This window comes from Argentina anserina, chromosome 4, assembly GCF_933775445.1.
Source record: "Argentina anserina chromosome 4, drPotAnse1.1, whole genome shotgun sequence".
Classification (NCBI taxonomy): domain Eukaryota; kingdom Viridiplantae; phylum Streptophyta; class Magnoliopsida; order Rosales; family Rosaceae; genus Argentina; species Argentina anserina.
The window spans coordinates 1,713,893-1,726,707 of record NC_065875.1 but is presented as its reverse complement, the minus strand read 5'-3'; the positions used below and the strand labels follow the sequence as shown (position 1 = coordinate 1,726,707).

General features: G+C 36.8%; 2 protein-coding genes across 3 annotated transcripts; both read left to right on the top strand.

The window, feature by feature from the left end:
• The first annotated feature begins 5,199 nt into the window (after positions 1-5,199).
• Positions 5,200-8,685, top strand: LOC126790898 (uncharacterized). Its single transcript, XM_050517270.1, has 6 exons — positions 5,200-5,301; positions 7,156-7,367; positions 7,435-7,644; positions 7,833-7,982; positions 8,223-8,596; positions 8,641-8,685. The coding sequence occupies exons 2-6, from the start codon at positions 7,181-7,183 to the stop codon at positions 8,683-8,685; spliced, it is 966 nt and encodes a 321-aa protein (XP_050373227.1). The 5' UTR covers positions 5,200-5,301; positions 7,156-7,180.
• Positions 8,566-12,049, top strand: LOC126791572 (uncharacterized). 2 transcript variants are annotated; one of them, XM_050518045.1, is made up of 4 exons: positions 8,566-10,470; positions 11,092-11,207; positions 11,371-11,483; positions 11,920-12,049. In XM_050518045.1, exons 1-4 carry the CDS (start codon positions 8,705-8,707, stop codon positions 12,025-12,027), a joined length of 2,103 nt encoding a protein of 700 aa, XP_050374002.1. In that variant the 5' UTR covers positions 8,566-8,704; the 3' UTR covers positions 12,028-12,049. The 2 variants fall into 2 exon arrangements, with proteins under 2 accessions (XP_050374002.1, XP_050374001.1); XM_050518044.1 differs by having other exon boundaries at positions 11,362-11,483.
• The last annotated feature ends 766 nt before the right edge of the window (positions 12,050-12,815 follow it).

The following is a 12,815-nucleotide window of genomic DNA, read 5'->3' as shown; positions in this document are numbered from 1 at the left end:
CAATCATCTATAGAAGCCTCATTAGGAATGGAGTTAGTCCAAATATGACCTTCCTCAAACTTTTGAACCAAATTTGCTAGCGCATCATCTGCCAGCAATATCTACCTACCTGTAAAACTTAGTAAATGAAATTGGCTCAAAAGTTCTTTGAGCCTCCTTCTATGGTTGGTGGAAATGTACCTAGATAATTTACATTGATGTCATATTTGAACTGATAATAACTATACCTACATCTCACAGAGAACACAGTTCCAGAATGCAGAGTGAAATTTAATGTCTTGGCATAGCAAACTGGTCATTGTCAGGGACATACAGTAATACTATCAATAGCTTTGTGGTGAAAGAAACCAGTTATCTCTTGATTATTCTTCTACAAGCAACAAATGCTCTCATGTACTGTCTCAATGGATGGAGGACAAGTTTGAAAGAGACTGACCACTTTCTTCTTGTGTAATAAAGGCACAATAGGTGTCATGGGTCCAAAGTCCAGTCCCTACAATGGTGGGTGACAACCCTAGAATTGATTAATTAAAATGGAATTATATGTATGTGAAATTGGAAAAAAAATTGTAACTAAGTTTCTGCAACTGTTTTAGGTTATTAGTCACATCTTTGGATCAGCATCTGCTCAAATTGCCAATTTGCACACTAGCTGCTCCTCATTTCTTCCATCAATATACATCTGTACCATCCACCATCAAAGCGACTGCCATACAAAAAAGAACAAAAAATGCTATACATGAACAAGCACTTTATCATATACATGTCTAGTTTATGCCGCAATTAAAATCTCACTAACGTAACTTAATCAACTAGTATTGGATGATCTTATTCATTTCTGACGAACTCTTCATAGGGCCAGCATGGCCGGCCCTGAGATTTCCGGGGCTTGAAGCGACGAGAAAAATTAGGGCCCCTTGTCAAAAAAAAATTGAAACAATAAATTTTTTGAAACAACAAAACATAGCAATAAAACTTTCAATAATAATAAAATGCTATAATGTTTGAAACAAAAATATAAAAGTTACAAATATCAGTACCTTTTATTCAAAAATTGTCCTTCTTGCTTGAACCTTCTTTAGCGCCTCCCTCCTCTGAATTTCTTTTCCTTTTTTTTAGCCCTAGAAGGATACTTCCTGATTGGAGCCATATAGCATCCTGCAAAATATAACAAAATTGTTGTCATAATCTGATAAAATCATAGAAAACAGATAATAATGTTCAATTTTTATCATGAGCATGACCTCGCCACCATGTTTTTTCATTCCAAAAACTAGGAAGCTCATACAATATAAATTTCTTGACGGTGAGAAAGTACAATATGATATATAGAAGAAGAGATGCAATATGAATAACATGGAAATGGTACCATAACTAACAACTACACTCTGTAAACAAAACAGCCAATTAAAACTAAGTTTCATCGAGCCAAGCACGCAATAATCTCCTGTAAATTCGTTTTCCTTACAATGCATTCAATCATTTAGAGTTCTAGACATTTCTACATCCTATATGAATCAAAGATTGACGAATTCTTTTCCATTCACCGGAAGATTGCTTCAGAAAAAATCAAATGAGCCAGAAATCCAGACACTGATGGAATCTATCAATCTAATATCTAAGCTCAGATATGTATTGAAAAGCACATATACATCTTCAACTTTACCAAACACCACAGATTCCCAATCTTTCTTCTTACTTTCTCCAAACAAAAGCATATACAAAATTGAAAAGAATTGAAATGGGAGACCAGTAACATACCGGATAGAGATTGGTTGAAGGACCGGCGGTGTTGAGAATCTTCAAGAAGTCCTGGAGCTGTGACGATAATTTTTTTTACAAATGAGTGAATTAGAGAAAGAGAGGAAGAGAGAAAGTCAGAAAACTGAAAATGATAGAAGAATGTGGCCTCTTTCTTTCACGACCCAGTTTTTTTTTACTATATGTATATGATTAATTTTGGGGGCCCTTAAAATTACGGGTCCAAAACTGATACTTTAGTGGCTTTAACCCAAGGCCAACGGGCCGGTCACCTCATGGTTATCGCAAAACAACAACAAAGCAAATGCTGCAAATCCAAAATAAAACTAGTGAGCAATGAGTAGTAAGTGTACTGTCACTTTATTTCATTGAATTCACGTCTATTTATTGAGTTCGAGTACATCAGCAAGCAGTATAGTACCATATCATATATTATCAATGATTGAAAGAGACTCGACCTCCATAGTTATCTTTGAAACTTAAGAATGTGATTGCAGGTTTAAAAACCAAATCATGGTAGTTTTAGAGAGAAAGTGACAAAAGAGTATACGTACATACGTATGACATTGACATATGTCACAACCCCGAATTTTAAATGATAAAAATTCGAATTCGAAGCCATGAAAACTCAAAAACAATCTCAACTATATTGAAATCATCTTATCATAACAGTGTATCGAAGCTGAGTCCACATCATGACTCAATCAACTCGAATAATACACAACCAATGGAAATGTAAAATTCACTCAATCCTCACTACAAACAGTAGAATGAAAATCTTTGACAATCTTCAGCGAAAGCCCTCTAATTCTGCTAATCCACACATGCATAACTATCTCCTACACCATCGAATAGATGCACTGGGATTGTAAACACAAACCCGATAAGCTTTGCAGCTCGTATGAGTAAATCAATAATACAACTCGTATATAAACACAGAAGAAAATACTAAAAACATTTAATTATAAATGTACTCATGAGTCATTGGACCGCCCATCTGGTTGTCCAATAATATCTGAAAATATGCATGCTCATGAGAAATCGGGCAACCCCTCTGTTTACCCAAATATATTTATAATACGTGTACTCATCTGCTACCCCTCATGTAGTACGCCGCCAGACATTGGGCAACCACTTGCTACCCAATATCCAAAAATATGGGTACTCATAAGCCGGTAACACATCTGTTACCCACAGAAGAAAATACTGAAAACATTTAATTATAAATGTACTCATGAGCCATTGGACGACCCATCTGGTTGTCTAATAATATCTGAAAATATGCGTGCTCATGAGAAATCGGGCAACCCCTTTGTTTACCCAAATACATTTATAATACGGGTACTCATGAGCGCTGGTACACCTCTATTAACCCTCATGTTAGTACGCCACCCGACATTGGACAACCACTTGCTACCCAGTATCTAAAATTTGGGTACTCATAAGTGCTGGTACACCTCTGTTACCCCTCATGTTAGTACCCCGGCAGATAGACTAGAGCTCTAACTATACCGTGACTGTCGCCCGGCCAAGGCTAAGTTCCGACATGCCAACACGTCCGAAGACTGGTCCGAAGACAGGTCCACAGACCATAGAAATGTTTTAACATAATTTAAGTTAAAACCACGTACAAACAACTATCACATGTTATTGTACAAATTCAAGAGACATGCTCAAATAAATAAATATCAACGCTATAATGAACTCATTCACAAATGGCAATTATGACAGTATATAATATAGCAAACCATATATATATGTACTTATTTTACCAATTATACACATACACAATCCACAATATCATATACATATCATAGTTCATTCTTTTTAATTAAGCGTAATTATGAATCTCCGTAAAGGTAGATTCGTTACTATGAGATTTTTACTCACATTCACCATAGTTCATAATCACTAAAACCTTTTAAAAATCATTTATTAAAATAGCGTTTCACTTACCCATGAACCGTAGACGATCAAGTTCACGTAATTTAAACCAAAACATATTTTTAAAATAATTTTTATAACCTAGTGATGCAACGACTATGATGACAACTCAACTAAATTCAATAATTATAATATTACTTCGATCATGATGATCATTGTGAGGTTTACTCACCTTATTTCTAGCGTGCAACTTCCACGACACTGAAAAGTAGTTTTCTCACTCGTTTCGTCGGTCACCTAATAGCATGATAAAATGCTTAGAAATGATACGTAAAATATCAGGTGACGATTTCAGTACAGCTTAATGATGTTCATAAAACATTGTTCACATAACACTGTTCATGTTGTACTGTTTTACTAAACACTGTTCCAATATACTGGTTTACTAAAACACTGTTCCAATGTACTGTTTTTACCAAACCATTGTTCACAATTACTGTTTTTACTAAACACTGTTCCCATTTAATGTTCTACAGAGTATTGTTCATGCCTACGGTTCATAGTACTATTCATGAACAGTGTTCATGCGTCGATACTGTTCACCGGCCGCCTCCAATGGCCACCAAATTTCACCACTACAATCTAAATGACATTCCTAACAACTTTCTTGTTCACAACAAAGTCTAAATCAAAGCTTAAAACCTCCAATTTCGGAATTTCTGAAAAATCCCAAATCATGAACCCTAGAATTGAAATTTCTTGATTTGAGTTCTTACCTTTCGATTTAGCTCAAAACCTTTGCAGGGGTTGTTGACGATGTTGAGGCAAGGAGTTTGAGACCGGTGGTGAAACGTAAACTCGCCGGAGATCGCCGAAAAATTGAAGAACACAACCGGGTCACCGATTGGTATTTGGGTCGACTTTCAGGCTTCGATGCGTGGAACCGGCATGCTACTCCACGATCCACTACCACAAAGAGGTGCACAAGGAGGAGACGAAACTATTTGGGTCGGCCCGGTCACCTGAAACCGCCGGAGTCGGCTAGGTCGGATCGGAAGAAAATTTTCGCCTCTAAAGGCGCGGGTGCGGAGAAATGGGGAGAAAAATGGGGTTATGACAACATGACTTCAAATTGGTATGCATCATGGATTTGTACTTTATGCACCTTTTAGGGGCTGCGCGACACTCAAATGATTTGCTAATGAACAATCATCTTCCTAATTTTAGAACTGGAACTCAGAAAAATCAGCCTTCCCTGTTTTGTCCATGACCCCAAAGTCAAGCATTGCTGCATTTTCCCCCTATTCTAAACTATCATACCCATTTATAAGCTTCTCTTTTCTGTTATCTTCTTCCCTGTAGTTGTCACTTTGTGAATCTCTCTGTGTGGGTTTTACACTTTTACATGTACACCACCCCATTATAGTAAACCTGCCACAATGTTGTTGGCATGGACCACGTGGTGGCTCCTGAACCTCATACCTCAGAATCTCAGCAACGGGGTTCATCCATTCCAACTAGTTTAGAAGACTGCTGTGTGTGTGGTTCCAAGGAATGGCATGCATTTTCTCTGGTTTCCTTTCTTTGAAGAAACCAGAGCTCTCTTTCTTATACTCTCCAATTTGAGACAGCAAGTTATGGATTGAAGGACAACAGGTACAGTGGGTCTCCACTTTGGATGGATTTTATATTTGTTGGCTGTTTTTTAACTGCACCCTCTTAAGCTTCTTATTTAATGTACTTTCTGGTGAAGTGAAAGATGATTTTATAGTACTTTGTTGGGTGCCCACTATAAATGGTTTTGCTTTAATGGGTGTCTTCCAAATTTGATTTGCTCTGTACTTCACCTCTGTTCTTCAAGGTTCTTGCTTTATGCATTGTCTGGTGAGATATTCTGATGATGTTTTGGGACTTTTTGCTGTACTACTTTTTGTTTCTGTATTTGATTATTTGGGTTGAATTCAAATGATTGTTCATTAGCAAGCTATTTTCCAGAGAAGTATAACATAAAGGAACCTTCTTGTTCTTCTCATCAGTTCAATACTTCTGGACTGAAATTCCTGTTGTTTCCTAAGTTTGTCAAGACTTAGTTGTTAATGGTATCAGATGATAAGACATGCCTAGCATTGATGAATTAGGTTTAAGAAATGAAGGGTTTTACTTCTTCTTGGATGAAGTTGTAATCTTTCAAGTCCAATTCCTTTAGAAATGTTAATTGCATCTCAGCGATTAAGGGTGACTTTGTTTTTCATGTCATGCAAATGAAATGTATTGAAGAAGTGATTTTCTTTTCTGGGATGAGAAACCCTTTTTAACTAGCTGTGATCAAAATTTTAAATATGCATATCTTTGACTTCTTCTGATTTGAGGTATAGAAGGATAGTTGATTGGGAGGAGCTCAAATTAAAGAAAGTTTTTCTGGTCTGTAAAAAGAAAGAAGCATGGTGCAGCCTCTTATTAGTATTACTCTTTTTTGGCACTGAAAAAAATCTCTCATTTTTCTGAAATACAGAAGCAGTAGTGTATGATATCCGCAACTTATGTAACTCAAAAATTAATGCTATTAGTGTTTGTTCATGACAGCAAGATCTTCAGCTGTGTACAATTTTAGTATCCACAATTGTAACAGAGTGAACTGGCTTTATATTATCTTATCCTTTTGTCTGTAATTCTTAGTCTCTTGAGCAATTGTATCATTTAACTTGCAAATGAAATCCCCAAATTTTCCCTATTGTTATTTCAAAGTAAATATGATTTAACGCTGTTTCTGGGTTAAATTTATTTTTCTTATTTAGTTTTTTTTTTGTTTCTTCCATTTCACAGCTTCAATTTGTCCTGCAGTAAAAGTCATTTTTGTCACGATCCTGCAATCTTGATTATTTGTTTATAAAAAAGGTGTGGCATTATTTGATTCCAAGCTATATATGCTCCCTCACCCTTGCAGTGATTTTAATCAATATATCAACTGACTAATAAAAGCATTCACTCAGATATCTGAAGAACATTAAATATGAGTAAAATTATGGAACCTGATTAAATATTTCATAATATCACAGGTGATAGATATAAATTACATCTGCTACAACCCCTCAGATTGCGGTAAGTATCACCTTTGCTGAAACGGATTGAGAGTAGGTTATATCTATCTCACACATATGTCAGAAATGTTTCTCTGCATTGAAGGATACAATTAATTATGGAAACTACCTTCCCTTGCCATAGAGAATTTTTTTTAGTTGATAATGTGTGATGGTGGACCTTGTGATGAGCTGATTTTGGTCCCAATTTTTGAGAAAATGATAGTTACTTTCTAACTGTTTGGTGCCTTAATTCACTATTTTCTAAGTTCTTTGTAGCATACCTTTCCCATTGTTGTTCCCATGATCTTTTGGTAGAATTCAAAGGGTTATTCTGTCACAAATAAATGAAAATTGATTGTGTTTCATCTAAAGAAAGTTCGCATGTTAAGCATGATCAGAAGGTCTAACTTGGTTCATTTTGGACATGCAGGATAAAGCGCTTATCAAGCCAAAAAATGGATGAGAAAAATGAGAACATAGAACCATTGACTGATTTGGGGCTTGCTCTGGGTTATTCTAATCAGTGTATCCAGAGCAGGTTGAACAGTGATTTAGGTGCAGGTGCAAATGCAGGTTCAGTGTTAGGCATGACATTTGTGGCCACGGAGCCCCTGTCGGAGTTAGTTTGGTGTGCAGAAAAAGGTTTGAGTCTGAACTGAGAGCTGATTCAAGCTTGTCGAAAAAAAAAATCTCACTTTCTAAGGTGCAGGTCCAAGCAATGTTACTCTTTCGCCACCACAAAGCAATACAGGTGGAAGGTCAGCTGCTGAGAAGCCTATAGATGAGGAAAATTTTATAAATTCAGATACATCATTCTGTGTAAAGGGTGAAGTTTCTGGCAAAGAAGATTTAACTACGTCGCCAAAAAGTGATGCTGGCATCATGCTGGCACATGCGTTGAGCCAAGAATGTGAGACAGGTAGGGATAGATCTTTCTAGGGAAATTGCAATCATGCCATGTTTAGGCACTCTCCTTCATGATATTTTGAGTAGGTGTAATAATAAGATGTTTTGAGTCCGCTGGTGAGAACTTGATACTCTTTTATAACATTTTCAATTATCTGGTGATGTTGTTGCCCAAATTTCTGAAAAAAAATTTCTTTGCAGAAACCATTGCAGGCAAGGAGGAAGTGAAAACACCTGGGGAAGTATCTATTTGGCATAAACAGGTGGATACTTGCAGTCCAATCAATTTTGAAGTAGGTGAAATACGTGAGATGCCTGAAAGTGGAGAAATATTACATACGACATTGCCAGGTGCATCCTGCTATTCCGATATTAATATTGCAATGTACTTTGGCAGACAGAATAAAAAAGTTCCGGAAGCATGTATACAAAATCTAGTGATATTTGTTAACCTATGGAACTTTTGCTGTCACCAAGGCTTCAAGCCAAGATTCAGTTCCTGAGTTCTTACTTCAATCTATAATGCCTTGGAATCACAGTTTTTTACTTCCTCATACTATTGCAAATTACTTATGTGATTTACCCCTGCAGGTGATGTCGACAGAGACAGGGCTAATGTGATGAAAGCAGATCAAATAATACCTTTTCTGGTACAAGGAGAACCTTTCTTGGGGGAACTTGTCCGTGAAAACAAACATGCTGATGATGGAAATCCGAATAAGGAAATTGAGTTTCTTTTGACCTCCAAAGCCTACCTAGTGAATGCAAGTAAACATTCCGGTGCTTTAGTGGTGGATCAAAATTTCCAAGGCAGAAGTCCCTTGGATAAATTGGAGTCAACTGCTGATCATGATGTACAAAAACTGAGAAGTGAAAATGCTTGCAGTAAAGAAAGTCAAAAAGTAGCAGCTGAATTCCTCCTGGGGCTCAAAGAAAGCTCTAAACATGTTGAGGAGTTACTTCCCGTAAACAACTCTGTTCTGGATAAACACTCTCCAACTAACAGTAGAATCCATATACATCAAAGAAAAGGCAAGGAAAAAATTTTATCTGATGGAAAGCTTACTGGAAGAATGTCCAAAAAAGCTTCATCTGATGGAGATCTTAGTACGAGAATGTCAAAAGAAGAGGATGATAGCCATGAGAGTGTGGAGAGCTGTAACAGTGCCAGGTTGCTGTCATCGGGCAAGAAGAGGTGGGGCTTTGAAGAACAGTTCATTGTTGGGAGTAACATATTCAGAAAGCAAATTCAAGAAACTCCAGCTTGTACTTCCTATGTTAAACAAGATAGCTCCTTCATGAATTGGATATCATGCATGATGAAGGGTTTCTCAAAATCAATACAGGATGAAGCACTACCTCTTACCGTTGTACATCCTGATCTTGCTCATGAGAATTCTGATAAGAAACTGATCACACACAACAAGGACCAAGATGCCGGACTAAAATGTATTGGTTTTCAGTCAATTTTCCAGTCCTTGTACTGCCCAAGGGCAGAGGAAAAGGAAACAAGAGTGTCAAGTGGTGATAATGCAATAGGAGAAAGATCTGAGGAACCTGAGCTAGCTATTGTCCCAAAAAAAATTCGCCGGGAGGAAATGAATCTAGTCAAAAGATGTTTTCTGCCAGTTGGAAAGCTCAGCGAGTCTTCCTGCGGTAATGAAGTAGGTTCAGAAATTCAACCAGAGATTCTATTTGCACAAGCAGCCAGTACTCAGGATAAAGGCAATAATACTGATTCTCTGAAGAACAGATATGCATGCAACTTGGAGTATGGTAAACAGAAAGATGAAGTTAGCCCTAGTTCTTCTTTGGGAAAACGTAAGAGAAAACGTGTCGAGCATGTTGAATCTGACCCACAGTCTGAGGGGAAGACAACTGATAAGTTTTTTCATAGAAGAGACATGCTGGGAAGTTTGTGGGTTACTCGCTTTACTCCAAAAATATCAGGTCCATCATTAATGTCAGATCGTTACAGTGTTGGTGCAGCTCTTGACTGCTCCAATGACAAGAAAAATGTGGGGGTGAAGGGGCAGTTAGTTGAAAATACAGTTGTTGTCTCTGGTTATGAGCTACAGGATTGTGCAGCGGATAATGCAGGTTCACTTTCTTTCAATAGAAATGAAGGCCAGAGTGATGAGAAGTCAGTTTCCAAACTAAATCCAATGCTTCCAGCCCCTCAGTTTGGAGGTTCTGAAGCAATGGCTTCTGTCTTTGCTAGGAGATTAGATGCTCTTAAGCACATCACTCAATGTAGCATGACAGGTAATGCTGCTGATAAAATCATTACCTGTTTCTTTTGTGGCATACAAGGTCACCATCTACAAGACTGTTCACAGATAAAAGATGCTGAACTTCAGGATTTACCAAGAAAATTCAAGTCTTATAATGGAGCAGAGTATATGTCTTCTTTCTGCATTAGATGTTTCCAATGCAGTCATTGGGCTGTCTCATGTCCTAATGTCAAAGTGGGGCAACCACAATTGGAATGTAATGTGTCTTATTGCTGCAGCCCTAGTCAAACCAAGCTTGATGCAGAAGGAAATATGAAGCAGATAATTGGTAAAGATGGTGGATCTCTAGCTTCTGTGGATCAGGATGACTCAAGACTACAGAGGGATCTTAATTTGAGCTGGAAATCAAATGTTGCCTCCAAGAAAATGAGACATTCTTCAAATTCAGTTAAGATATACAGTGCCTCAAGCTCTGGAAAAAATAACAGCAAAGAAAAACAGGTCATCCCTTTGTCACAGTTTTTCCAGATGCCTGTTAAAGATGTACCCAAAGGAATCTCTGACTCTATAAAAAGGCTTCGCTTGTCTCGTACAGATGTCCTGAAGTAAGCTGCATACCAACTGACATTTCACTATTATAAATTTCTGGTTTGAAATTATCTTTTGTGTGTTTGTATGTTTGAGCTCTGATAGTTTGCAGTCGCATGCACGTTGGTGCTTTAGATAAGTGTGATATAAAGATTAGCTGTCTATGCTATCTAATTGTTTGAATATAGAAATTTATGAACAGGAATTTTATAGAATCCTTAATTTACCTAGTAATTTACGCAAGGTTATAAGGAAAAAAGGCTTTATATATATTTTCATTGAAGTTTAAAGTCTTTGAAGCAAATTGGCAAGATGATATGGTAAAAAATTTCAGTTGTAAGCATAACAAAACTGGATAATGAAATACAACACTACCAAGCGGCACATTTAAAAAAGTACAAGTTTAAATAAAACTAACATATCAGGTTTTATTTACCTAGTATGTGAATTAAGACTAGGATGTTCTCTGGTACCACTTGTTGTACTATAACTGACTGTAACTTGTGTCATGTGATTTAACCTTATAAAAGTTCTAGCACAAGTGAAATAATATATTAAAACAACTAATGGAGCACCTCTGTTGCTTGTCCTTATGACTTGTTAGATATTTAAGGTCTCATATGATTTTAATGCATCAGATGGATGAGTTCTCATACCTCGCTCTCGAATCTGGAGGGGTTATTTTTGCGCCTGCTGCTTGGAAAATGTGAAACAGGACTAGGCGGAACTGGATACTATGTGTCATGCATAACTGGTATAGTTATTTATCCATCAAGCTTTTGTTCTTGGTAGACAGAAAATCCGTTTTAGGAGGATGATCTGATTGTGTTTATCAGACTCTTGTGTGGTTTTAATGCTGTGATAAGTAAAATAATGAATTTTCCCTTTGTATTATCTTGTCCGTCAAGGCACAACAGGTTCACAGAGAGAAAGTCATCCACAGAATGCCAGAAATTCTATATCTGTCATTGTTGGGGGGATTAGATGTGTGGTTGAGACCCAGTATGTATCCAACCATGATTTCCTTGAGGTAATAATCTGATTTCTAACCCCCTTGATCAAACTTTTTGAAATGTACCACATTTATACCCTCACCCCTCTTTAATAGTTCGGAACATGCTTGCCTTTCACTGTGTGTATAGTTAATAAAGGCTATCTATTTATTTCTACTTCTCCACTCCTTTGGTTTTTTGTTGACTATTTCAGCCTATAGTTGTTGGCCAAAAGATTCTAACATTCTATTATCACAAAACTTACATCTACATGCTACCTATGCTCTGGTCTGGGGTCACATCCTTAGATGAACCATCTTCTAATTTCTTCATTGGTTGGTTTGACCTATATGTCCTTTCACTACTCGTAGAGTTTCTGTCCTAGGCGGATTTCTATCCAAACTCATGTAGTTTACATAATCTTTTTTTTTTTTTGCATTTAATGTTTTAACAATTTCCTCATATCCATTACAGGATGAGCTGAGGGCATGGTGGTCTGCAATGTCAAGAAACAAGGCCAAGATTCCGTCTGAAGAAGACTTGAGAGAGAAGGTAGAGATGAAAAAATTGTTGGGCTTCTAGCTTAACCATTCAATATACTTGGCTCCAGTGGCGGATCAAAGATTGGATCATTGGGGTGCTTGAACTTAACTATAAAAAGATAATGAAGATTCTCGACGGTGTAAAATAATTTTATTAATTGAAATCAAAATCGATATAACTAGTCGGTAAAAGTAATGAGGCTTACTCTTCTAATGCATATATACAATTATACAAATAACATAAATTAACCAATTGTTGTAGGGAAAATAGAATTGTCTATTCATCTTATTGATAATCCCCTTTATATAGGGGTCAAGATTACAATAGAAATAAATGGTAATTACAATGGTAATTAAGGCTACATAATGGTGATTGATCCGTTACATCCGTTGATCATAAACGTCATTAACTTATTCCTTTATTTGCATTAACGAGGCACACTAATGGTGTTTTTCCTTTAACACTCCCCCTTGTGCCGAGTTTAAAAATATAATGGTGCATAAGATGTTGCCTCATTAAAAACCTTGCCAAGTAACAAAACCCAATGGGAGAAAATAAAACCTTGGTCGAAGGAGAAAAGAGCACAACACACCTATTACATTTAAGATTAACATATATGTGCTAGACTCCCCCTGATGTCTGCACCTCCCCCTGATCTTTACATTAATCATGAGAGTTTTGATAACTTTTGCATATTTAATGATCCATCTTATTTGGTACGTATTTCTTTACGCCAAATGTGTAACGACGTGAATAGAATTCATTCTCATCATGTCATTTTCTCTTTTCTTTATAGGGATTATAAATCTAAACCTTTGGGTATTATT

Excerpts from the sequence above, each read along its gene's own strand:
- LOC126791572 (XM_050518044.1), top strand. The coding sequence starts at position 8,705 with ATGTCCAAAAAAGCTTCATCTGATGGAGATCTTAGTACGAGAATGTCA. Across the intron at positions 10,471-11,091 it reads TCTCGTACAGATGTCCTGAA|ATGGATGAGTTCTCATACCT; the intron begins GTAAGCTGCATA and ends TTAATGCATCAG. Across the intron at positions 11,208-11,361 it reads CTATGTGTCATGCATAACTG|GCACAACAGGTTCACAGAGA; the intron begins GTATAGTTATTT and ends TTGTCCGTCAAG.
- LOC126790898 (XM_050517270.1), top strand. The coding sequence starts at position 7,181 with ATGGATGAGAAAAATGAGAACATAGAACCATTGACTGATTTGGGGCTT. Across the intron at positions 7,368-7,434 it reads AGTTTGGTGTGCAGAAAAAG|GTCCAAGCAATGTTACTCTT; the intron begins GTTTGAGTCTGA and ends TCTAAGGTGCAG. Across the intron at positions 7,645-7,832 it reads GAGCCAAGAATGTGAGACAG|AAACCATTGCAGGCAAGGAG; the intron begins GTAGGGATAGAT and ends ATTTCTTTGCAG.